This window comes from Cygnus olor, chromosome Z (assembly GCF_009769625.2).
Source record: "Cygnus olor isolate bCygOlo1 chromosome Z, bCygOlo1.pri.v2, whole genome shotgun sequence".
Taxonomy (NCBI): Eukaryota; Metazoa; Chordata; class Aves; order Anseriformes; family Anatidae; genus Cygnus; species Cygnus olor.
In genome coordinates this window covers 11898592-11925207 of record NC_049198.1, presented here as the reverse complement: position 1 = coordinate 11925207, position 26616 = coordinate 11898592, and the positions used below count along the sequence as shown (strand labels likewise).

General features: G+C 40.6%; 1 protein-coding gene across 4 annotated transcripts in view; it reads left to right on the top strand.

Annotated features, from left to right (window-relative positions):
* ADAMTS12 (ADAM metallopeptidase with thrombospondin type 1 motif 12) overlaps positions 1-26616 on the top strand; it is a 167861-nt gene that overhangs the window by 11537 nt on the left and 129708 nt on the right. Inside the window, exon 2 of one of the 4 annotated variants that reach the window (XM_040542133.1) lies at positions 8562-8626. The exons of the other annotated variants lie outside the window; for them this stretch is intronic. Within the exon in view, the coding sequence (XP_040398067.1) occupies positions 8603-8626 (24 nt within the window). The 5' untranslated portion in view covers positions 8562-8602. The remainder of the gene's footprint in view (positions 1-8561; positions 8627-26616) is intronic. 4 annotated transcript variants of the gene reach the window in all.

Sequence of the window (26616 nt, the reverse complement as noted above, 5' to 3'; positions counted from 1 at the left end):
TACTTGAGAATCTGTATGTGTCGGTGGCTCCTGGGCTTGGCCTTGTCACCTTTGACCAGTGTGAAGTTGCTAGCCCAGAAGCTGGACTTGGCTGCAGTTTTTATAACGTTACGTATCAGTGGAATTGTCATTAATTGGATACGTTAAAGTAGGGATTAGTTGGTAGTAACTACCCTGAATGATGTACTCAGAATTAGACTGCCTTGCTACTTCAAAATAACTATTTTTTGACAGTACAAAAGACAGACATTTCTTATAAGGTATTAAGAAATCTTGTTCTCTTGTTTAATTCTGTGGTTACTTGCTAATTGCTTTGGAATATTGTTAGAAGGCAGAGCTACCCAGTCACATTTCCAGCTGCCATCAGTCTTTTTAATGAATTGTGCATTTTTGTGTTCTTCTCGCCCCTCAAAAATCTCCACTGGTGTTTCATACGTGGTGTGTTTTTTATACATAAAAAAGCTTCAAAGCTTTTCATTCACTCAGAGAAAGCTGTGGGAGTGTGACTTCAGTCTAAGGGTTCAGAACCCAGAATTAAAAAAATATAAATAACATGTATTTCAGCTTGATTGTGTAGTAGGGTTTGTAAGACAGTCTGTTCTTTGTTTCTTCTAGTACCTTTGAATGTTGTTGGCCAAACTCTGCCCAATCTGAAAGAGAAATGGACATATCAAAGATATTAAGTTATTACTGATTTTGCAGAGAAAGGTGGGATCTCCTAATCAGAGAAGTGATGAACATACACAGGTGCAACTATGACATGGTACTGGGTAGGATGCAGTGCTACTGCTGGCATTGAGGATTGCTGAAGGAAGAGATTCCAGAGAGATTGGAGAAAAAAGCTGTAAGTGAGGAAATGGAGCATGTGGGAAGCAAATCTGGGGAGAAAACAGGTTTTGATTAGTTCTGCTGTCCGTACAACTTTTTTTTTTTTCCTCTTTAATTCATTTTCATGATGCTGAAAGGAAGGGTCCAGCTTGGGGATTAACAGAATTGTTTTTCCTGGTTGCCATATTAACGGTGTGCTGTACCTGCTGCCCATCATAGCACATCCTTTGTATGTAATTATTAACGATGAGCGTAAGAGGGGAAGAGCTCATGCTTTCCTACATACCCAGTGATGCATATAATGTGACAGTAATAGGGACAAATCTCGCCAATTGTATGCCTTTTTTTTTCCTATCTGTTTAAAAAAAAAAAAAGAAAAAAGTACCAAGAAAAACCTGTCTTGCTCCTGTTCTGAGCAGACAAACAATGGCCGTAAGTTAAGTGGTAGACAGCAGTGGGTGTTGTAAACACCAGACTGAAATACCTTGTGCCTACTGCTTTCAGTTAGAGGATAGATGGGCTGCTGGTACTTTTACAGCAGCTCTGTGATCCTGGCTGCCAGCCACAGCTGCCAGCCAGCAGTTTGGAGATCAGGTCCTGTATATTCAGTGTTCTCTGTCTGCCACAGAGGAACAGCTGCAGGCTGTGAGCAGGGTCAGCATCAGGGGGCTATTATACGTACATGTATATTAGACACGTACGCAAATATATATATGTACCTGTAGCATTGCAGAAGGGTTAAACTGTAGCTAAAGCATATGGGCTAAGATGCATACTTGTGTGTTAGGAAGACTTCAGCGCTGTCGTATGTGTTGGGTATTATCAAGCCATGCTCAAATATGTTGGGTTTCTCTGGAAGCTGAGGCTTATCAAAGAACTTTCCCAAACCAGTTGCAAATTGAGATAAAATTCAAGTAGCTACTAATTTAGGCTGGGATACTTAGGTGCTTTATGCACACACTGGCTCCAGGGTGTGCTCTGGAGAAAGACTGATCTGAAATTGCAAGCTTTAAAAATAACTAATTAACTAGTAGTAATAATGAACTGGTCTTGTTGGCTAAGCAGTGGCAATGTTTAGACACATCCATTGTGTGTTCCAGGTAGCTCCGACAACAAGTCCCCAGTAAAACTGCTTAGGCTTATTGATGCCTGGAAATCCAGAAAAATGGATCTAAATCCGTTGTATTTGTAACTCGTGCTAAGGCACAAATGTGTTTTTTTTTTTTTTCCCAAATATAAATATGTATGTATATATTTAAAATACTGCTCAATTAGAACTCGAATATCTGTTTGTTTTGATGCAATGTTAACTAGATTGGTTTCCTTGTCTAGAACCATCATGGAGCAAATCTGATTGAGACCGTAAGAATGGAGGCTGTGGGTAGGGCAAAGGTCTATTTTGCCCAGTATCCTATGTCCAATGATGTCTGCAAATAAATATCTAAGGAAGAGTAAGAATAGGGTATTAGGACATCTCCCTCGCATTTTGGCTTCAGTCAAACTTCTTGGTATGAAATTTATTGGATATTTTCTTTATTGAATCTATTAACAGGTTCATCTTTCACATACTTTCTTGGGCTCCCCAGAGTCACCTGGTGCTAGAGACGTGGGTCTTTACTATGAATTTTAACACTTAAAAGAAGCTAAATCCATCTAAATCCATTTCGTTTTTAACTAGCTTTCTGTCAGCTTCTTTTTGATTTTTCCTGAAGTTACTGTCTTGGAGGAGACGATGAATGGTCAGTCATTGTTCATGGTGTTTGAGATGCTTTTGTTCAGTTGCATAGTATAGTCTATGTTACCTTTTTGTTTCCTAGTGTTTCAGAACACCTGATACTGCCTTTTTTTTTTTTTCTTTGACAGCCATTAGGCTGTTATATACAAGTTTCTTTTCTTTTTCCTTGAAGATACCAGCCCAGGTTCCTGTTTCTCTAGAGCAGCAGACAGGTCAGAGCCCATTACTTAATGCACAAAGATTGGGGCTGTTTCTTTGCTGCTTTTCCTCCTTTGCTATGCCATGATATATCGCTTTTCATTAATCTGCAGTGAATTCTTACCTTTGTGCTCAGCCTTCTCAGTGAATTGTTGTAAATGAGCATTACCTCCCACACAGCCATATCTGCAACTACTTATTGTAATTGTAGGAATATTTGGAGACTTCATTGTGAGTTCTTGCTTGTCTTTGTATAGACTGTCTTTCTCAGCTCAACTTGTCTGAAGTTTTCTTATAAATTTCTTTCCAGTGGGCAGTTACCTACCACAGGAGGCAGTGAAATGAAAAGGAAAGGCAAGATATACCTGTATTATATCCTATGTAACAGTCTCTGATTTTTAATCCAAAATGTAAACATGAGGAAAGTTGCCATGAAGAAAAAAATCTGCCTTTGGTTCCTTTGCAACATCGTTACACAGCCATAGCTCTGGAGCTTAATGGAACTTAATGGTACAAGCAGATATTTTTCTTCATTTTTGTTAACTGTGGTTTATGCCTTCATTTTGTATTCCATTGTATTTTTCTCTGCGCTTGAGTTTATTAGATAGATGAATCAAGATCTAGTCAGGTACACTGTCTTTTTGATTAGATCAGATCAAGCAAACAGTGGATTACATATTAGGGGACAAAGCTTGTTTGCTTTTGGCAAAAACAATTGCTAAGTAATTTATTTTCCTTTTGCAGCAACTTCTTTGTTAGGAATTAACATGCTTCTGTGTTAGCAAGAGGAATATAAATAATTTGCATTACTATAAGGATCCACCAAGGGGATTTATGGAGCTGAAATAACATTGTAGGTAGTATTTAACCCTTACTGAACTCCATTACACTACAGTTCATGGGTGCCACTTCAGAAAAGTCTCTGCTAAAAACTAGACTATGAATAATTACTTCTTTCAGATTTTTTCAGATCAACTACATTTAATTTGTAGAGTTTTGTCACTGAACAAAACATGGCTTTTTTTCCCTCCTTTTCCCTACATGCCCACATCATATCATTTCAACTGGAACTTTAGTTGGATTTAAAACTAAATTTTTATTTATGTGTTTGCCTCTTGGTATGTGGTTTTAAATACCTTCCTGAACGAAAGCTAACAAACAGGTTATGTTTTGGAATCATGAAAAATATTGGAAAAACGTTCTCCCAGTTTGTTCATTAGATTGTTTTAGTTGATCTCAATCTGCTTTTTTTTGGGGGGTGAGCTGGGGAGGGTGGTAGGTGTAGGAAGTGGTAGAAAAAATCCTCAGCTTTAAAGGACCCGGCATTCCAAAATATGACAACATATTCCAAACAATTGTTCGCATCTCCAAAACTTTGTTAATTAGTCTGTGATGGAATGCCTGGTAATTTTGGATGGATGTGGGAGCAGCCAAATCAGTGGAATTTTCTTTTGAACTGTATTTTCATCAATACGTAAGGACAGAAATGATATTGTAGGGAACTCGTGCAAATATTTCTCTTATGTTTTGAGTGTGTTGCATAGTTGATTATGACTTGTACAGTAGTGGCAATCAAATAATTACAAATCATTTTTGCATTCTTCAGTGGATCAAATTTCTGTTTGTAAAGATTGGCAGAAGAATGTTCTGATCTGTGAATTTTATAGCCAGGAACAAATCTTATATTGAAAACAAACAGACCTGGCATGTAGTTCTCCAGATTTATGTTACTTAGGTTCTTCAAATGAAAGAAAACTGAGGGAAGAAAAACGTGTCTGCAGTTTCCTTCAGAACTGTTACTTGCTGGTAATGATGTGTTTGCCAGAATGTAAGCCAGAAGTCATCAATCTTAGGCTGTGGTTGCCCCCAGACACTCTAGCAACCTGTGTTGAGAGGCAGCATTTTCATTCTGCTGCCAGTATGCCCAGTACTTGGGGGGGCTGTGTCTTCAGATATTAATAACAGTTGCATCTGGGGAAGTTGCAAACTTGAGCACATTAAAATTCATTTTGTTGCTGTTGACTCTGCAGTAATCTCAGCACTGTGACTGCTCTGACCCCTCACAATTCTGCATACGTGCAGGTAGTTAAATGAAGAAGGAACTTCAGTAAGAGTATGTGGTGCGTATAAACTGCAACCCTCCTTCACTGCTTCTTTGTGTATCATTTCGTGGCATGGAATCCTTTCTGCTCAGGGTTCTAATATTTGGAGCAATACATAAGACATATTGGGCTGTAAGATTTGGAATAATAATAGTAAGTTGGGGGCTGGAAAAGGCAGGTGAGGAATTCATATGAAGTCCAGAGAGTTGATCAAGCACCTGCAGACATCACACGCCTGGTTCTTGAAGTGCAATCATGTATGAGAAGGCTGCATTTTTTTCATAAAGTGGATTTCTTTATATGCCTTTTCTGTAGCACAGTTGCCATAAAAAGAAGCACTTCGAACAGTGCAGTATGCTGGCAGGTGGCTGACAAACTATTTGAGCTGTGGTATAATGTGAAGCAGTATATAGAATGAAACCAATGGACCCCAATACCCCCCTCTGCCTTACAGAGGGCATGGGGGGTTAAAAAAAGTATTTGGAGATCTGTGGGGTGCGTAGGTTTCCAGTGTGCTCTTTCTTTAGGAAAGAGAAAATTTAATGGCTTGGAAGAAAAGACTTCCAAACTTGACTCAAGAATAATCAGAGTGAATCCTGCCTACAGATGCCTGGAGTAGATAACTTATGTGCGGTGCCTGTTTACCTTCACAATTGAAGTTGCAGTGGCTTCATTTCTTAGTCAGTGGCTGTGCACTCGAATGTCTTATGCAGAGCAGGGAAACATGAATGAAATAGAACTGCTCTTTGTAGCATCACTGATGTGTGTTGTTTTCTTTTCCTCCCTCGCCTGCTGTGCAGAATGGCATAGTATACCAGCTGCCTGAGTACAGTTACCCATGTGATTGCTGTATTTCCTCTGCACTTTTGCCAATTCAGCTATTATTATGATAGCTGTCAATGACTGCTTCTTTCATCTGTGGCCCTATTCTGACAAGGAAGATTATTTATGCCCATAAGTGTTAGTACAAACAGGTACTAAATATGTAATAATCACCCTTCCCAGTCTTTCTGCTGTGTTAAGCTGTGCAAAACACCTAGAAAGGGTAAACTGTACTTGTCTTACTGATGCATTGCATTTCATGATAAACAAATTAAAAAAAAAAGTGTTACGTTTCTCAATCTATGACCTTATTTTTTTAACAGTGAACTGTCAAGGTTCATTCTTCTAGGGTAAAAAAAAAATTAGTCCTGTGCTGGTGCTGTGCTGAAGATAATAAGGTACTGGAACTAAGACTGGGATTCTTAAGATCTGTTAGAATTGCACACAGTAATTTGTAGCTATAAACTTGTGCTGGAGCTTACAGCTCTGATTTCTACTCCTCTATATGTAGTGCAGGTCTGCTGTGGGTCTGTATAACTTACAAAAGAGAAACTGCTTAAAAATGATGAAGACTTGAAAGAAAACAGCTAGAGGGGTAAGATACTTAAGTGGTATGGAGCTTGATTAATATTATTATTTTGGAAGCTCAAGACGAGAGTTATGTTTTTTATTTTTATTTTTGTGGGTTTTAAAGCACAAAAAAGCTGGTGGGAATAAACAGCAGAATAAGAAGAAAAAGTAAGCAAAAGGAAAACCAAAAGTTTGTTCTTGCAAATACAGTGATTATGTTCAGGTGGAGGACAGGGAGAATGAAAATTAACATACAAGCTGGCCAGTTGACTGAAAAAAAGGGTTCTAAACAAAAAAATGTTTTGAAGAAAAGTTTTTTAAGGGTGCACAAAGTGGGACCTTTTTCAAACATTTCAGAATCAGGAAGCCTTTCTGAGATTTTTTTTAGTGTGTGTGACTGAGAATCAAATAAATGGTTGGAGGAGATAAGGCTGTGGCAGAGAAGTGACATTATTTAATGAAAAATAATATATCACTAGGATGAGACGGTATTTAACCAGTGGTTAAAAGGAATTAATATAAAATGGCTGAATTACTAACTGAGACATAATCTGTCATTTAAATTGACCTTAGAAGGTGGGTAAACATGGAATAATTTGGATGGCAATATAGTAAATGAATCAACTGAGCTACTGATGGAGAAAAGCTCCAACAAAATTCAATTCCAACGTGATAAGAGTGCGGCCTTTGACTCACAAAGCCCTTATAAACGGAAGATTGCCAGACTATCTGGAGGTCGAGAATATGTCATTTCATCCTTGTACTGTTACTACAGCCTTTCTCTAAGAACCTCCTTGACTGAAGGGATCTTTGTAATCCGGTCTGGCCATTCTTGCCTTCGTGTGGCATGCGGTATGTAATTGTTTTCACCAACCCAGAGTATTGTTGCAGCATATCTTGTTCATGTAGGTGCCCTCCTCTTGAGAGTTGCTTTGTGCCTGGTATAGAAGACAGTGCTTGGCTGCCATTGCTGCCATGAGATTTGAGGATTTCTTTTGTAAACAAGGTCTTTCTGGCTCTCCCGTCCATGTGAAATCTGGATGCCCTTCGTTGCTCTCTGTCCTCAAAGGGCCTCATTAGATCTTAATCTGCATTTAGCAGTCTTGGCCATGTCTATGATGACAGCAAAGCATTTGAACTGCATTGTCTACACGTCGTCTTTTTCCTAGTAACTCACAACCACAGGGAGAAGCTGTGTTTCTTCTCCTAACAGACTTTTATCTTGTGTCAGTTTAGAGTTGCTCAGTACTTGCTGACAGCTTTTGATATGTCTTCATATAATCTAGTTAAATTACAGTTTGTTAGCAGATTCTTGTCAAAAAGTGACAGGTAATTTAACCTCTTTTGCATCAAAATGCACAGAGGAAACTACTGCTATTTCTTCAAAGTAGGATCCCAATCCCAACAGCCAGAAAGAAGAGAGAAATTAAAGTAGTACAGGTTTCTCCTTAGACAGAGAAATGCATGTTTCTTCTTTTATTGCTAGCTAAGCCATGGGGACAACATGCCTCTTGTTTATCCAATTAAGTGTTCCCTATGAATTGAGGAAATGGATTTCACTTAGCTTTGGAGAAGAGTTCAGAAGTCTGAGAGTATTAGCAATTCAGGAGAAAGATGCAAAGGGGAGTTATAAATCTTAAACGTCCATTACTGCTCCCAGGGGAGGCAATCTAAATCTAAGGAGGGAATGAAACTGGAGAGCGTAAATTAGCTATGACTAACTGCAAAACCCCTGCTTGCAATAATTATTTCTGTCTTCTAGGAAAAGGGGTAAGAGAGTCAATACTCTCTCAGAGACTAGGCATGTAACGCCGGTTTATCAGCTACACTGATTTACCCAGGTGAGGTTTCAGGCCATCAAATTTGTGCTGTAGCAGTGCTCTGAACTGCTTTGCTGGTCGTTAGAAAGGAATATGATCTCTAACCCAGTAGTAGTGTTATCCTTTGGGCTATTTTCTTGTAATGAGGACATATCTTCTTCAGACAAGATGGCAGATCAGGTTTTGGCATAGTCCTTTCACGTCATGCCTGTGAATATTGCTGTATATGGTGCTTGCTCCAGTTAAATTGATTATTATAACACTTCTCAAGAAATTGTTCTGTAAAGAGCTTGAATGGCAATTAAACATTTTAAAATGTAAGCAAAACAACTTGTCTATATCCAATATATTGGTGGAGACCAAATTTAGCCAAACTGAGTTGTGTTTTTCATTCTTGGACAGGTGTTTTCCCATTGGTAAGGGTTTCTGTTCTTTGGTCTATGAAGTCCCAACTAACATTTTCATGGGAAGTTATTCTTTATCCAGACACTACGGTATGAAGACCCGAGATACAGAACAGAGGGGCAATGACATACAATACCTGTAAATGGGTAAGTCTTGGATGAGTTAAAAGTTCAAATCAGAAAAACAGGAAGCATAATAGTTCACTCTCAAAGAGAATGAATTTCTGTGAAGTGTAGCAGGTTATGGGCTGTCAGTATTGGCATTTCTGACTCTCAGCCCTCATGCAGGCTGTTCTTGTGACTGAGCAAGTCACTTGGGTCCCATTTCTGTCGAAGTCACAAGATCAAATTGATCTGACTTTAAAAACAAAATCAAAACAAGCGAATAACAAAAACAAAAAACACCAAAAAAGTGTGGTTACGGCCTTTCTTTTATTTCTTTTTAACCTGATTAAATACCTGAACAGACCTTGTCATTTAACCTGACCGTGGCAGTATAATGAGCCATGTATCCGTGTTGGATTTGTGTCTGTATTGAATTTGGGAATTCAGTAGTATTTCTCACCGTCATTTTTCCACTGTAGAATTAAATCGTGGCCCTAAATTACATACTGGTATGGTACTTGTACAGTTTGTGAAGCACAGCTGTGCCAGGAAGCAATTGCTGCTGACTGAGAGAAATAATGTTAGGCATTTGGGAGCTGCTTGTCAGCCTTTCTGACCACCTAGTTGTGTCCATTTATGCAGGCTAATGATACGTATGAGGCAAGATATCTGTACAAATCAGTGTTTCTCATTTACCATCTGGTACTTGGCACAGATCAATAGAATAGAATAGTTCAGTTGGAAGGGACCCACAAAGATCATAGAGTCCAACTGTCTGACCTCTTCAGGGCTAACCAAAAGTTAAAGCACGTTATTATCCAAATGCCTCTTGAACTCTGACAGACATGGGGCATCAGCCACCTCTCTAGGAAGCTTCTTCCAGTGGTTGGCCACCCTCACAGTAAAGAAATTGCTCCTGATGTCCAGTCTGAACCTCCCCTGGTGCAGCTTTGTGCCATTCCCACACACCCTGTGATCAGTTCCCAGGGAGCAGAGACCGGCCTCCCTCTCCTCTTCCCCTGCTCAGGAAGATGCAGAAAGAAATGAGGCCACCGCTGAGCCTCCTTTTCTCCAAAGTAGAAAACCCAAGTGACCTCAGCCTCCCCTCACAGGACATGCCTTCCGGCCCTTTTACCAGCTTTCTTGCCCTCCTCTGGACACTTTCAAGGACATTAACACCCTTTTTATATTGTGGAGCCCAGACCTGCACCTGATATTCAAGGTGAGGCCTCACCAGTGCTAAGTATAGTGGGAGGATCACCTCTTTTGGCTGGCTGGCCATGCTGTGTCTAACGCACCCCAAAATGAAGTTTGCCCTCTTGGCTGCCAGGGCACGCTGCTGGCTCACGTTGAGCCTGCTGTGGACCAGCACCCCCAGATTGTGTCTGGCAATGCTCTGTCTCCAGTGCAGCACCCAGCATTTTCCTTGGCTGAATTTCATGCCGTTGATGATCACCCAGTGCACCAAGGTATCTAGATCCTTCTGCAAGGCCTCTCGTCCTTGCAAACAGTCAACAGCACCCCCCAGATTAGCTTTGTTGCCAAAGTTGCTGAGGATGCATTCCATTCCTGCATTGATCGCTGATAAAATTGTGGAACAGGACTGGCCCTGAAACTGAGCCCTGTGGAGCACTGCTAGTGTCCAGCCACCAGCCAGACATAGCCCATTCCCTGCAACCCTTTGAGCTCTGCTGTTGAGCCAGTTCATCACCCAGCACAGCATGAGCCTGTTCTTCTCACAGTTGGACAGTCTGTCCAGAAGTATGCTGTAATTATAGTTTAATGGTAGCTCTGTATTTCAGTGCACTATCTTACTTGGGGTTACTGGCTGTAAGTGCAGGTCATTGTTACCTGGCTTTATACAATTTGATGTCAAGCTATGAGCCATGCCCAGTTCTGCTTAGGCACTGCAATGCTTCCTATCCGTTGATTAGAAAGGGAGCTGTGCCTGGCTGACTCAGGAGAGCAGTGAGCTAGGTGTAATATCTGTCTCACTGCAGGATAGTTGACCATTTTGTCTAGCTTGGCAGCAGTAAAGAGGAACCTGAGTGCAACCCTCACAAACAAGGGGGCAGTCATTGGTGATTGCAGAGGTTTTCAGAGTGTGGCAGTGTGTGTAACAGACTGCAGCATAAACCAGGTATCAGAAACCTGCTGTTGTGCTAGAAACTTGTTCGCAGGGCTAGTGGCAGTGTGGTGGGACAGATGTGCCACAGGTCCCAGGCAAGACTGTAACTTCCATTCCGGAGTACTGGAAGAAGCAGCCAATAGAACAGTAAATACTGAAGGAAAGATTTTTTCTAGGGAACTATGTGGCTTCATATGTCTGGAGAATATCAGTTGAGGGGAAGTTACTGGGTGAAATAAGACTGTTCACATAGTCCCTTCAGTCTCTCCTCTGAGGCTGCTCTTATTTAAATTATTTGTTAATACTTACAGGACAAAAATAGAAATGTGTGATGAGCTTTGCACAAGACCCAAAGCTGGAAGGTGTCATTAGTACAGAAATGGGCTGCTAAAATAGATGATGCTAGAATCGAATTTGCAGGGTGAAAAACTGAAGAGTCATAGCCTAGAGTGTTAATTCATAAACCTGGCAAGTAATAGGAATTTCTGCTTCTAAAAGTTCACTGCTTGGAAGTATAAGACAAGATTTAAATATAGTAGCTGATGCTAACATAGCTTGTTACTTGCAGGAGGTTACCTTGAGAAAAGTCATAAATGATCGTGAGTGATCAGAGATTAGCCATATTTTCCCTCTTTTTTTCTAAAGGGTAATTTAGAACAGAGCAGACATTTCTCATCACTATTTGAAAAAGGGCAAAGGAAGAAGTAGTGGTACGTATCTCGTCCTATTTTACTGTTATCTAGGTGTCTGCCTTTGGCAGTTGTTGGAAACCGAGGGGTGAGGGATGGTGGTCTGAGCCAATCCCGCTATTCTTATGTGAGATTCAGTTTTTGCGATGGAGAACTGGCAGCTGGATCTGCTGATTCAGGGTTTTCTTTCAAGTCCTGTTTCTAGCTGCATGAGTAGTGGCTTGGGTGCTCAGGGCAGAGAGGTTTGTGAGGATTCACAGACTCTTCCTGGAACAAGCAGGCTGACATTCCTGGGAAGACCTGGAAAACTGACAAGAAGTAAACAAGCTTTGAAGTTGGAGCCCATGAGATTAGTTAACTGTGGAAGATGATTTAAGGCATCCTTGAACCTATGACGGTGGGATTTCAAGCGGTTGAGACATTTCCTTTTAGCACTACTCTGAAATCTGATCGATAAGCATCTTATCTCCTTCACAAGTCGCCTTCATTCACCTCAATTTTATCTTTCTTTTAAGGACATGGAGGCTAAAGTGAATGTGATTCTCCAGGGCACAGTGTGCTTGCATTCGGTATGAGTGCAGATAGTGGAACTTAGATAAATGAATAAAGCCAACACCTTTCTGAAATATAATCCCCAAATACCCTAAAGACTTCTGAACCAAGAGAAATACCTCACATCAGCTAAATCAACACACTTACGGATAATGCAGGGAGACAGAAAGGAGAAGAGGAAAGGGAGAGAGCTTTAAGGAAAGGAAAAAAAAAAAAGGAGGGGGGGAGAAGAAGGAGGAGAGGGTATTGTTTGTGTAACTGATTACAGAGAAGAGATCTTGGCAGCCGTAAAGTTCAGTTGTCTGGGATCTGTTAAACACACTGCACTGCTTCAGTTTCTGTGTATATGTTGAAAGGAGAGTGAGCCCAGCAATATTCTCGCAGGATTTGTGTCAGGGAGCACTTAGCAGCAGTATGCATCAGGAGAATCCACTTGCGAATGGCTTTATTTGGGAACACAGATATTTAGGGAGACTACAGCAGAACCGTAGAAACTGCTTAACAGCTTTTAAAAGAACAGCAAACTAACCAAAAGGTGGCCTGCTCTTTAGCAGGGCTGTAGCATAATTCTCTGGTCCTTTCAATCACAGGCAGCGGGGTGTGGATGCCACAGCATTGCTGTTGTGGAGTCTGGCACAGCATTAACCTCTCTCCTGCTGGTTGTGGCAGAGAAAATGTTGTTCTGGGCAAAAAAAACATATTTGCAACTCGCTTCTTTCAGTCTGTCCTGTCTGCCTTTCCATCTGGATGACTTCTGTTCCCTAGTATTAAATGTAGTTTTTCTACTGATCACTAGTGGTAGATGGCAAGGGAAAGGGAAGTAGATCCTGAAAACAGGGTTTGCATGAGGAGTTTCTCTGTCAGATCACTCTGGGCCTAATCAAATATCCTGTCCTCATCAGACTTCTGCCCAACCTCTCTCCTTCAGGAGACCCAAGGACAGGATACCAGAGTATCCAGCCCACAAAAGCAGGAGAGAGCATCTCAGTACTTTGGTGTGTGAAGGGTGCAGCGCCCACAACAGAGTGTGCGTTGGCATTTGATGCAGTAAAAGGGAGGAGGCAAGCATGAGCTCCAGAAAGGGCTGCGGAACATTTTTATAACCTTTTTCATTGTCCTGTTCTGAAGTGAACCTGCCATACAATCCAGTGATGCAAATAAATTTCATACCTGTCTGCTGTAGAGAGCGAGCTCTGGGGAGCAGTGATCATGAGGTGTGCTCTGCCGTGTGTGGCCAATGCCAGTGTATGAGCATTGGTATTCTGGGGATGCTGAAAGGGGCGTGCTTCAGAATGGAGAATGAGAAAGAAAAATGAGTTTTTTCCCCTCTTCTTGTGTTCACATCTTGACCAGTTTTCATTCAAAAGAACAGTGTCTGAGCTGAGTGGTGAGGGTTTATGGATAAGTCAAGCAGGATGAACTAAAGAACTTGAGTCCATGGTAGTTTTACTTACAAATACCAAGCAAGAAAAAGGTCCTCCTAAACTTTTCCCTTTGCTCTGATTGTGCTGTGTATATGCAGTGTTCTGTATCCATTAGCCATACCTTAGAGTGTTTGGTGTCTGAAGCACATTAAGATCTCTGTCTCCACATAACTTTGCCACAAGCATCCTTTTGTCCTATCATGGATGGCATCCTGTAGCTTTGCAAGTGCAATCCTGTAGTGCAGTACAGGCTTCTTTAGATATGACTGTCAGCTGCCATACGCTGCTCTGTCTGGTACAGCTCATCCCTTGTCTCTTCATCGCTTGCTCTTCTGTTACGCACTCTGACCACTGCTTGCAGCTGGGGCTGGCTGCTTGTGTGGCTTCTCCAGTCCAAAACCAAGGAGGGTGGTGGGTTTGGAGGCAGGCTGTGCGTCCCTTTCCTTCCCCACAGGTAGTGGCATCCTTATTTCTCTTCAGCAAGGTGCTACGGTGGAAGAGAGCCTTCCTGTGGTATCAGAAGCGTTTGGTTGTAGAAGGCTGATTGAGAGCTGACGTCTCAAACATTGCAGGACTGAAGGGATGGTGGGGGAAGAGTTGCTCTAAATGCAGCGTCCGACTTTTGTAAGTAGATAGGCTCTAATTAGAGCCATCACCTTTTGTTGATATTTCCCAGGGACATATCCTCGCTTGTCTGCAAGAGCAGAGTAACTTGGAGTGACCCTAGGTGCTGCCAGAATTCTCTGAATCTCACTAACTCTTTGTCCAAAAGGCTTAATAGCACTACAGCTTTTAGTACTCTCATGTGTCCTTTTGGTGTTGGTTTCATGAAGGATTCAGATTATTTGCTTTCTGTTCCTGAAACAAGATTTCTCTTAAACTATTTTGTTATGTGGTCTCAGTGCACTGGAGTTGCTGATAGATAAGCCTGGGCATCCTGTACTTGCATGCTGAATTCTGTAATGTATGAGTCAGATTAACTGTTTAGAGAATTACTTTCTGAAGTTTGCCAGGGCTGAAAAGACTTTCTGCGTCACCTTTCACTTTAAGAAGTTACTGGGAAAGTATGTCTGGCAGTAAACTATTTACTTTCTGGCTGGGATTCATTTCTGTATTGCTTGCGCTTCTTTTAGTTAGAGAGCAGACACTCCACTTACTCTGTAGTCTCTGTTTTTTTCTCTTTGAAAGTCTAATTTGTGCTCAAAGGACTGTAGTAAGAAGAGAGAGAGAGGTGAAGTTGATGTTGATGACAAGAAATTCTGGTTGTTTTCCTGTACGTAAGTGTTGGGCAACATCAGAGAAAATGTCCTTGTAGTGCTTCCAGATCTGTCTTGCGCAGAAGGCTGAGACAAAGGCCATCTTTGGTTTCTTGTATTGCTGTATCATTGAAGAATGAAATGTGTTCCCTCCATTTTCTGCAGCAGCATAAACTTGTTGTCTGACTCGCACCACAGTTCTTCATGTTCTATTACGTGTCATGAGGACGAAGGTTTACCCAGAAGGGTAGTTTCATGCAGTGGTTACAGAAGGAAGAGAGAGAGTAATCCCAGATGATTTACTCCCCGATGATTTACTCAGTTGTTTCTCACTCATTAACTGTCCCAGACCCCCTTCCCCTCCAATCTGCAAAATGCTCCCACAAGATGCTGGGGTCAGGGCTGGGAATGCAGCTGTGATAGTTACAGCAGGGTGAGCAGGTATAGCAGGTGCCCACAATTGTTGGGGGCCTTGCTGCTTTTTCTTGTCTATCCCTATGGTCAGAAGCCAGTCTTCAGTCTCAGGCAGGTTTTCTGGCTCCCAAAACAGCCCAGCTTGCTCCTCTGCCCAGTCAGCCCAGTTGTTGCTTGCCTGGCCCAGAGGTGTCGACCCCTCTGTTCTCAGCATCTTCCAGGAAATGTGTTCCCCTTCTGGTGTCCCCTATCTTGTTAGCTGCTTCCCCAGGATGATCAAGCATGTTGTGAAGCTTGTTTAAAATGGAAGTTGTGAAATACAAATTAGAGGTAGTGTATAAACGCACAGTGTTTGGTTTTGCACATGAATTACTCTGTACAAGGGCTATTTAAACAGTAGTGCAGCAGCAGCTTGGCATAGTGTCTCCAGGGGGATTTGAAGTATGAGGAGAGCAGAGATTTTTGTCGTAAGAAAAACACCATTTTCTGAGCCATAAAAGCTCATAAGAATATTTGCAAAAGGCAGTCACAGCTAACGGATGAATTCTGCTCTTGCTCATAACGGGAAGTCCCTGACTGATTGAACTGGTTGGGAGTTCTTAGAGGGAGAGCTCGTTTTCTTTGTTTCTAGTACAGTACTAGACTGCTGAAGCTGAAACACTTTTTGGCATGGTTGGACCGTGGGCAGATTTCTAGAGAACCTACAATTCTCACTTACTGGCCAGCTTTCTTTACACTCCACAACCAGTCAGATCCACCGGGTCTCATGGGGACTGGTTGCTGTTTGGAGGATGGAAGCAAGGGTGACACAACCTGGCTTCAGCCATTGAACCGTTGTTTCCTGCATTCTCCACTGCTACCTTGCCCTTTCACAGCAGGAGTTCTTAGCAGGCTAAACTCAAACGAGGAAGTCTGAGGTGGAAGATTGATTTTTGATCTGTCTTAGGTGCTTGTGTAGTCTCCTTAATTGGAACAGTTGAATATCTCGCAGTGTTTATCTTCATTGCAACACTTCCATACCTCACTGAATTGTTAACTCTGATTTGCAAACAGAGAATGGAGGCATAGAGGTTCTCAGTGGTTTGTCAAAGTTCGTACAAGAAGCCTGTGATTGTGCAGGTGCAAGGAATTAAACTCTGCTGTCTTGTTACAAGCTTCACTTTTCTCTTCTTCTGAATCAGCAGAAGCATCATTTGACTGGTACCTGACAAAAATGTGTATGTGGAGTGAGAATACCGTGTTCTCTGTGCGGTGTAGAACTTGTAATACCTGCTTTGAAGAATGATGGTGGTTGCTGAATGAATTTGTAGTAAATAATAATATCAAGTATCATGTTTTGGAGTTTACATTTAATTTGTCTGACAAGGTCGATGCTTGTTGTGTTACCAGTGTTCTTGGTGAGTTTTTGCAGCTGGGCCATCTCCTTCTATCCAGAAGGCTGTGATTAGAGGCTTAGTTTTGACAGCAAGTTGAAACAGGGGAAAACTACCTTTCAAGACTAGGGTGGTTCTTTTTATTTTTGATTTATTTTTTGTTTCCTAATTCCTCTTTTGAAGCATGGTGACTTGATAGGAATGATTCATTTCAGAAACTGTCCATATGGGAGTAATCTCTGGAAAAAATTGGATGTAATCATCATCTAAAAGGGCTAATGACAGTAACAAACACCTTAGCCTTTAGACTAAGGGTTTAGCAGAGAGAAAGGTTCGAGCTTGGTTGTGTTAGTGGTAGTTATGTGGCACTTGTGCCATTTTGTACATGAAGTGTGATGTTTTGCTGTAATGAGACGTTTTTCGAGAGATGTTCTTCTGCCCTGTGGGCATGCCTCTGTCAGGAGAGTTGGGTAATGTTTGGGTGCTTGTCACAGTGACAGATGCAGTGACTGCAGACTTTCACCCGTGTGTCTGGTATGCTTTGACCTGTAGTAAAAAGGTTCCAGCAGATCTCAGGAAGTTTTTGAATCTGTTCCTTTCCACTGTCCTCTTCCCTGCATTGTCTTGTTCTGATAAAAAGGAAACTGGAAAAAGCTGGTGTTTCTCTTCTAGCTATGCAGTGGGTAGTTAGACCTTTCCGTCCCCTCTGCCTCACTGCTTTTGTACATATCTTCCTGTTGCCCTGTTGGAGTCTTGTATTTTTGCATAATAAAGCTTACTTCAGCACTTTAATGAGAACATTGCTATGAAAAATGCAGGAAAATGCCCAGTGTGACAGGGCCAAGTGACCTTTTGTGGGGAAATTTAGTTTAAGGGTGGAGACTAGTGTAAGGACTTCAGTCTTACCAAGAAAGCATTGAAAAGATGGGAAATATCCTGAAAAATACTATTGATGTTTGCTTCACAGGTGGAAAAAAAAAAATGGGAGAATTATCTTGTAAGCTGAAAGAGTAAGGATTAGTGATACTGTAGTGGTCTGTGAAAGTCCTCTTCTGGAATGTTCTCCTATAACACTCTACTGTATCCCATCCAAAAATTGTTAACAAGTTTTTGTTTTGTAGATTGCCTTTTAAAGCTGAAGTCAGGAGTTAGCTGAAGTGGTAATGGTTACACAAATCTGAGCATTGTTGTTTTTGAAGATGAAAATGTGATTGAATAAGATGTTTCTACATTTTATTGAAAAAGCTGATGTTGAAGAAAAGTGGGACCCAGGGTGATAAGGGAAATTCAGGTAAAAAGAAAGCAGAACAAGTGAAAGTCCAACCCCCCCCCCAAAAAAAAAAAAAAAAAAAAAAGCAAAACAGACAAAAAACACAATAAAATGCAGTAAAAGAAAATGAATAAAATGATAAGAGAAAGATACAGCCAAGAAAACAGTAAACACCAGATTGTGATGTTGTGTGTTCAGAAAAGCTTTGGATCCTTGGCTGTATGTTGACACATTTCCTTGTATATAATGAGACAAGAACATAGTGCTTCTAAATTTTCCCATTTTTGTACCAGTATTAGACAACACAGCTGTTACACGAGTAATCTGTGGTATAAAAATCAGTATTTCTTATACGTGACATCCCAGGCATGTTAAGGGCAGGGTCTGCAACCTGACCAAGTGTTTCACTGTGGAGTGTAACTTCAGCATTTTCCACACAGCTCAGGTGTGTGGTCTTGTTGAGAACTGTGTTGCAGCAGTTGTAGTGTTGGTATCTACCTGGCACTCTTAAATGTCATTCAGTACCATTTGAAAGTGGTGTTGATGCTTAGATTTGAAGTAAGTTACTTGCCCATGTAACTGCTGATGATAAATGTAAGGGTACTGAAAAGTGTCAGGACCCCATGGGAGAAATCAGGAAGGATGTTTGATAAGCTCTGCGAGGAACTAGAAGAGACAGGAAGGAGAAGCTGGAGACACTTGGGAGTAGTCTCCTAAAGCTAGGAGGAGGGAGGGGGATGCAGATTACAAGCAAAGGTGGTACGTGCAAGCACTGGAAGTCTGCATGCTGCAATCCAGACTGTTTCGTGTTGTGGTTCATGAGGCATAAGCAGCTGTGGAAATTGGATGTCTGACATGAGGATTCAGGACCAATGCACTCTCCCTCCTTTGTAATCAGAGCAGACGTTTTGCTGCGTTAATTACTGCTTCCTACCCATGACAAGGAGTTCACATCCACAATGGTTCGGGGTGGGGGGGGTGGTTGTTTTTTAACCTGATATGTATCTTCTAGTTTAAGGTGGAAAACACTGTCTTCTTGCATACAGAAAACTCTAGCAGGTCACAGCTGATATTTATTGAAGTAAGCCCATAAGAAAGACAGCAGGCAGTTGGAAAGAATCCCTTGGGTACCTAATCAAAGCTAATTTTCAAGCAGTTTGTTTAATGTGTGGACTGTTCCTGCAAGCATGGTAATGCTTCTGAGCTTACTGGGAAGAATAGCAAGGTCACGTCCTTAGGACTGTGCTGACAAGCCTGATTTGAAGCTCACAGGATCTTCCCCTTCGCTGCAACATGTGCCTTCATCTTACTTTGTCCCCTATACTCTGTTCTAAAGTACTCTGTGTGTGTCACTTCAGAAACACTTATCAATGAATACTAGTTGAAGGGGTGATGCTGGGGACAGGTTTAAATACTTTGGGTCATTGATTTCCCAGAGCTGATGTGTGCCTTTGCAAAGGCACAGTGTAGCTCTGAGATTCTTAACCTACTTGAAAGAAGATTGATGCTGAATTGGGTTTGCCAAAATACAAAAATTGGAGAGAAGGGCGAAGTAATGGCTGTTGCTGTGTCACAGAAAAAAATTACATTTTTCTTTGTTTCTGAGGAAACATAAGCTAGCCTGCTACACTCAGATGTGAGCAAAGCAATGCTGGCAGATAAAAGAATAACAAGATTTTAGTAATTATAGCTTGCATAGATAAAGGTCTAACTGTATGGGTAGCTGGAGACAAAAAGACCATGAAGAAAAATATGAAACAAAATACTGCGTACTGTGTGATGGTAGGTAGCAACATGCAATTTTGAAGCGTATACTGACATTTCTTGTCATTTGGTGTGCCAGTCCTGAAAAAAAAAAAGAGCAATACTAGCCTGCTGCCTGCTTTCTGGCAAAGCTTTTCTGTGCTGAGAGAAGCCTGAATGTTGATGAAAGAAGGGTAAGTGGGTTGCCTAGGCAAAGCACAATTGGCAGAGATGTAAGCAGGCACCTGCAGCAATAGATGGTAGCCCTAGGAAGGACTCTGAGGTCCTGCTGTGTCTCCCAAGATTGCATTAACCCTTTTGACTGCAGAGGTTTGTAAAGAGACAGTGTTCAAATAGGCTAAGGTGACACTAAAAGCCTCAGAGTTGTGGCTTCACGGACTACAGCTCTGTTTCCTGAAGCTTGATTTCTTTGTTGTGTGACTTTTCCTTTGACCACACAGAAATTTTGCGCTGTTCCCTGGAGCTCAGATTTTAAGTGGCTCTGGCTGCGTCATGTCTGTCACCTGTCTTCCCGATAATGAAGCAATCCCACAATCTTTGTATTATCTACAGATAACAACAGGAATGTTTCCATGTCGTCTTCTAAATCTTTATAAGAATGTTCAGTTTCAGAGGTGCAACACCGATACCTCTGGAGGATTTTGGTAGAAATTTACATGCTTGGTAATGGCTGTTCATTTATAATTACACCTTAAGGCCTCTCAATTAGCCAGGTTTAGAATCAGTAGAATATGTATAGCATTGATTCCCTTTTAAAATTATTCTTCATCAAAAAGTGCCAAGATAAACGTCTTACAAAGCCTAAATGTGTCATAAACATACTGTATTTTTTTTTTTCTGGTCAAACTTGTAATCTCATTAGGAAATGTGATTAGAAAATGTAAAATTGTAATCTCATTAGATAGGATCTGTTGTTTATAAAGTTGGCTTTGACCATATTTCCTGCTGTTAATTCTTTACTAGTCTGGTTAATATCAGCTGTCCTTCCTTCTTTCCCTACCCTGCATGCCCTGAATCATGCCAAGCTGACATGAATGTGATATCCTATGTTGTGTTATATGTCCTTAGTAGATACTATGCCAACATTAACTTTCCTCAGCTCTTGAGGAAAATTCCTCTTGTTCTAAAATGTATAGAGCAACAATGTGAAGTTTCCATAGTTCTCGACTTTCTCTTTTACTACTCTTGGATACAAGTTACTTAGTGACCCTAAAAGTGCTCTAGTACTTGCTGCTTGACATCTTCCTTAGTTATCTTTGAAGTAGGAATGACTGCCTTGGAGGATTGCCTTCCCATGCACAAAACAAGAATATTTTGATAAGCAATTACGTTTTTTCTGGCTGTTGTCTATCTGTCAACAGTTCTATTCTTTCAATTTAATAAGGAAAAGTTATATTAATATATGTTTTTATTTCTAATATGTGTTATTTGTGTTTCATTGTCTTTGTAATCACTGTCTGAGGGGCAAAAAGGAGGTAGATAAGGTGGACGCCTACCTCAACTGAATTCTTTAACTCCTTCTCTCTGCTGACCTGGGCACCTGTTTATTTTGCTTGAAGATACTTCTAGGGGGAACTTGTAAATCCCAATCTTTGCTTTTGAGTCTGGTAGCTTGACTTGCTTATGAGTGTAAGCAGACAGGTGATAGTTACAGGCTATTAGGATGAGATTATTATGCTATTTTAATTCATACTGTCCTTGCAGTATATGTGCTGCTCTTTGGTCAGATAAGCACTTGTGCTTTGAACTCTCTTTGAACGTGAGAGAAGTCCAATTTTAGTGGACGAAGGAGGGACCATGGCTTAGACTTACCAGATTTTGCTTGCAATCTGAGCAGCATTAAAAAGAATCTTTTAAGGATATCCTTTCACCAATGTTACTCAGAGAAAATCATTTATTCAAACTGTGCCATCTGTGTAAGGGTGTTTTTTTAAAGCAGCTGACTTGCTTTAAATGAGGTGTGATGTCTGTGTAAGCTCCAAAGACCACTTTTGCACTCCATGAAATAAGAGTACAACCTTAGTAGGTATTAAAAGGTGCAAAGCAGTCTCTTAGGACACCAGAGAAACTACCATTCAAACTATGAATCACAGGCCATGTCAGAGTAGTTTATTTCACTCAAATATTTCTGAATTGCAAAACCAAGAAGGCTGAAGAAATGAAGACCTGCACATCTGTCTCTCAGCAGGTTTCATTCCATCAATTTTTCCTACTTGAAAAACATAATGTATTGCTATTCTTTCAAAGCAGATTCTTTAAAAAATGTGTGGCTGCATGTGATTTTAGGATTAGCTTTTTTTTAGCTTTTTTAATAAGTAACATGAGATACAAACGCAAACTAGGACTATATGCATACTAAACAATACTAAGAATTTTGTTTTTCATGAAAGCCAGAAACGCTCTAGAAACAGCATTATGGCTTACACATCAAATTCACCCCTGTTGATGATAGCTTATGTTCACTCTCTTGGGTCTTTTATAAGTTTTGCTTCATTGTGCAGGCTTGTAAATCCCAATTATACTAATGGGTGTCATGCTTTCACATTATAGGAAAGAAGTGCCAAATACAGCCCACAGTGGGATGCCCTCATCTAGCAACTAGCTCTTACACTATGGAGCCTTTCTCTTAGCTATCAAAAACATTTAACACTGGGGAAAAGAACATTAATACAGTTTGTATTGGAGTCCAAGGACAATGATCCGGAAAGCTGTTGCAGTCGTGTTCTGTCAGGCTGTTGCATATTGGAGCTAGAGATAAAGCAGTTCACACGTGAAAGAAAGTGGCATTTGCAAAGTTGATGGTCAGTTAATTATTGCTGAAAAATACATAGCAACTTGCTCTTGTACTTTTTGGAAACATTATTTGATATGCTACCCTCATTTACTGAAATGTCTTGTAAAATAATTCTTTGCTATGAATTAGAAGGTCAAACATTTGCGCTCCCCTGTTTCTGAGAAACCAGTTCTACAGAAAGATATGAAACAGGTTGGTGTCACCATATGGCATTTTGATGAGGACTGGTGTCCTGTCTTTGTTTTGAAAGAAATCAAGTCACAGATATTACTGTGCTTTCCTGTGGACTATTTGAGTAGGATTGGGGGTTTCTTATTGTTGATTTGGTTGGCAGCGTTTTGAAGAGTCTGAACAATAGGTACATTAGGAGAGATGTATGAACACAAGTTTTAGATTTGTTCATGCTTCAAACCAGTGCTCTTAGAATGGGATTCATGTGGTTTTGTTTCGGACAGTTACCTGAGGATCTCGAGGTGGGAGCACAGTTGCTCTGGAGGGTGGGTCATTTTTTTTCTGAAGTCATTTTTTTGAGGACCTCTAAAAATGGCTTAGCCTTCAGTGGCTGAGCTCTTAGCTCGGATTTTTGGTGCTTCACAGAATTATGAAGGTCTTATCTAACACAGTTCATGTTTATCTTTCATTAGTAACTTCAGTAAGTATTTCATTTGAGCACCTGAATTTGGATGGAGGGAATGTATGGTATTATACCAGACATTAGGAAAGGTTATGTTCAGAAAAGAATGACACTCCTATAACCAGCATTTTCCCATCTGCTAGTCTGCTCTTACTGGAGGATTGTCATATCCAGAGGCTCTTAAAAGGATGCTCCAAGGGCTCACCCATTGACTGGTTTAATGGGACATTTTGTCTAGGCTAAGGCTCCATAATCTAACGTCTTCCCTGAACAGAATGGTGGCTTTTTGCTTTTTTTGTAATCCTGGCTATTTTCCTTTCTTTTCTCTATACAGGCCAAAGCAAATCACATTTAACAAACATTTGTCTACATTGAGTATGTGTGAGCCCATGGCATCTTCAGCTTCGTGCTGCTAGTCAATAAGCAAGTTGATCACTGAAGGGATTGGGTTGCTGATTCTTAGCATTTCCTGAAAGTCTCCACTGCAGGTGAGGTGCAGCTGCAGAGTTAGGTTTTCTTAGAAATTAAGAATGTGTGCAAGCAAGAGAGTAGTAATACTTATTACGCAGAGTAACGTTTCATATTATCAGAGTTTATAATTCAGAGGGAAAACCATCTGGTTAAAAATACATGCATTTTTCTCATTTCAAGTATAACCCCAGGGTTGCTTTTTCTTGTTTTCTTCCTGATTGCTTTTCATTTTGTCTAAGAACTTGTTAATGATCTGTGGCAATCGAATTCACTATAGTTAACAGGGAAAATGAGAGTTAATTTTGGAATACTGTTGTCTCTCACTCCCCTCTATTCTGTCAAATTGTCACATGAACCTGTTGTGCTTTATCTTAAATTAAATTATTAGAGGTAGGCACTGTGTATTTCTTTGTGGTTTTTGTCTTTCTAGCTGTGTCTCCTGAATGTTCTTTTAAGGGTTCTGAGTTGTAAAAGAGAAGTGAAAACCAAAATTATGTAGTATTAAAAAATGGCTTTGTTTGCTTACATCTAAGCTTTATAAAGTTGTGGAACATACGAAGATGGGTGAGCAAGCATTAAACTAAGTTGGTTACCAGAAAGGTTCAGCTCCAGCAACCTTCACCTTCTGGAGGTGGCCTGAACAGGTCTCTTGAATCCTGAATAAGCTAAATTCACAACCGCCTGTGGTGTTTTACCCCATAGCTCTCTTGTGCAGTGCCCTCCTGTGTATGGTCTTCAGAGAAGCTCCTGTGTATTATTTTCTTTCCTGTTGTCAAGGATAACCAAAACAAAGTAAAAATGAATCTGGAAATCCCTCAAGTGTTTTTACAGCTTAAATCTAATAGTCATTTTTTCCCAGACATGGTCTTGTTGTACATGCAAAGGTTTGGATGACTGTTCAGTGATGTGCTCTTTAGCTTGCGTGGAGATGGTATGTATGAGAATGGATTTTGTATCTGAAGCATGCTTGAATTCATTGCATTTTTTCTTAGTCACCTATTGCATTTGAGTTTTCAAGTATCTTCTCCCTGCCGAGTTTGTATACAGGAGTACAAGCTGTCTCTGCAGTTAACCCGCACTTGGATTTCTCTTTGTTGGGGCTGCTGCAGACCCAGGCTCTGTGCAGACACTCCTCCTTTCTCATGTGAAAATAGCATCTCAGATAGATACATTTGGTAGTGCATGGTCACCCTGTTTTTGATACGCTCTTATTCTGTACAAATACCCATTGATGTCATATGATGTACCTGCGACTGCTGACTAATGCGTAGTTTTGGACAGTACTCACTTCTCTGTGTTGATAGCGCTGCATCGCATTAGTGACAATGAATTTCATTTCAAAGATACCTGTAGAGTGCAGTGAAATTGATATTAATGGCTTTTCTGGTTCAAGACAATCTACTTTTTGAAGTGAAGCCTACTTAAAAACCTGTTAAATTCTGGCAAAACCTATTATGTCAAGTGTATTTCCATTCAGCTGTGCTGAAGGAAAAAGGGGATGACCAGATACCTGAAGATAAGATCCTGTCTGGATCTATGTTATTTTTAAGCTGGGTATCTAAAATCCTACCACAGTCCCAGAAAAGGAATCAGCCTCCTTGCTTTCTGGAATTGTCTAACCCTGAAAGCTCCTAAACACTTCTGTGTCACCTGAATTATCTCGGCTGTGATGCAGACCTAGGTTCTACCGGTGCTGATGGGAAGCTAATTGTGGTTGTGGGATTTTGGGAAATAATGTTCATCTTATGTGTTACAGCCTACTTGTGAGAATATTCTGCTCAGTAAATAGATAATCCATTTCAAGGCACAGCTCAAGAGATTTTCATTTCTCTCTGCCACATCCAGGAAATGAAAGGTGTACATTATAGCCTTGGATCTCTACCATAAAGGATTAAGTGCCTAAAACTGTGGTGCATCTGCATAAATAGGTGACTAAATTTGCTGCATGAGTTCCATATGGAGCATTCAAAGCTGCAGAGCTGAGAGAAGGACTTCATTGTGCAGCCCTGTCCTGGGACAGACCACATGGCTCTTAAACTTAATGCTGTATTTGATTTTTTTCATTTGCTTTTCAAAGAAAGGCTTGCAAGCTTTCTGAATGTAAATACATTATTAATGTCCCAGAGGTAAAGAACTTGATCTTTTGGCCTTTAGCACCACTTTTTTTTCCTGAATGTACAAAATCAAGGAGCTGTACAGCTGTAATCAAATCGGGATGAGAGTCTATTTTTCTAGTATTGTAGGATCCTTAGGACTACATGGTGCCTGATCCTTAAACTGTGCAGAGATTGGAGAACCAGAGCAGGGAGAGGGACAAGTAGGTTTTGCTTCTTCCTTTATCTGCTCTCTTTGTAGGCAAGATGGCATTCAGACCCTGTTCTTTTTTTTTGGGGTAGAGGTGCTGTGCATGCCAAAGAAGAGCAGTGTGTGATGGTGTAATAGTAAAAACCAGGTGGATGATGTACAGCTTCTTGTGGGTTTGATTGCCTTAATGCATTAAGCACCTACTGGGCTAGTCCTGAAAGAGGTGGTGGTTGTTTTTTTTTGTTTATTTTTGGTTTGACGTGCATGAATGGCAACAAAAGATTTAAATCCCATCTGGAAGCAAATGCTGTGCAATTCTAACTGGTGTTTTGTCACTAAAAATCTGTTCAGGCTGTTCTGGGGACTTGATATCATTTAATGCCGTGCTGGTGAGCCTGGTATAAAATAGACATACGTATTTCCTTTTTTCTGTTATAGACAAAAGTGCTTTTGTACTATTCAGTTTTGACTCAATGGAGGCTTTGAGTCAAAGTCTTTGTTTTTGTATGCATCGTGGTTAAAAATAATGTTGTTGGTGTTGGTATCATGCTCACTAATTTGTTTGTATGATAGGAAAAAATAATTGCAAACAAAATTTTGTTTCAATCTGAGTTTTTTTTTAAGCAGACCATCACAGCTGCTAAATTCCTATATCATTCAAAATTCAGTTCCTTTATGTTTGAATTATGGATTATAATTTTAGGCTAATTATATCTGAGCTGTGCTTGTAAGTGAATACTAAAGTTCAGGTGTGTTTAGCAGGTGGACTTGGCTATTTTTCTGGGTTCTTTTTTGGATTTAAATTCTTCCTCTGTTTATAGGAAAACATATTATGCTGTGTTAAAGACATGGTCATATCTGTTATTGGATTTGCCAGCACGTATAGAGTACTGCTTGTATAGCCATGAAAGCAGAGTAGCTCCTAGTGTACCTCTCTGGGGAGGCAGTTTAAGCACAGA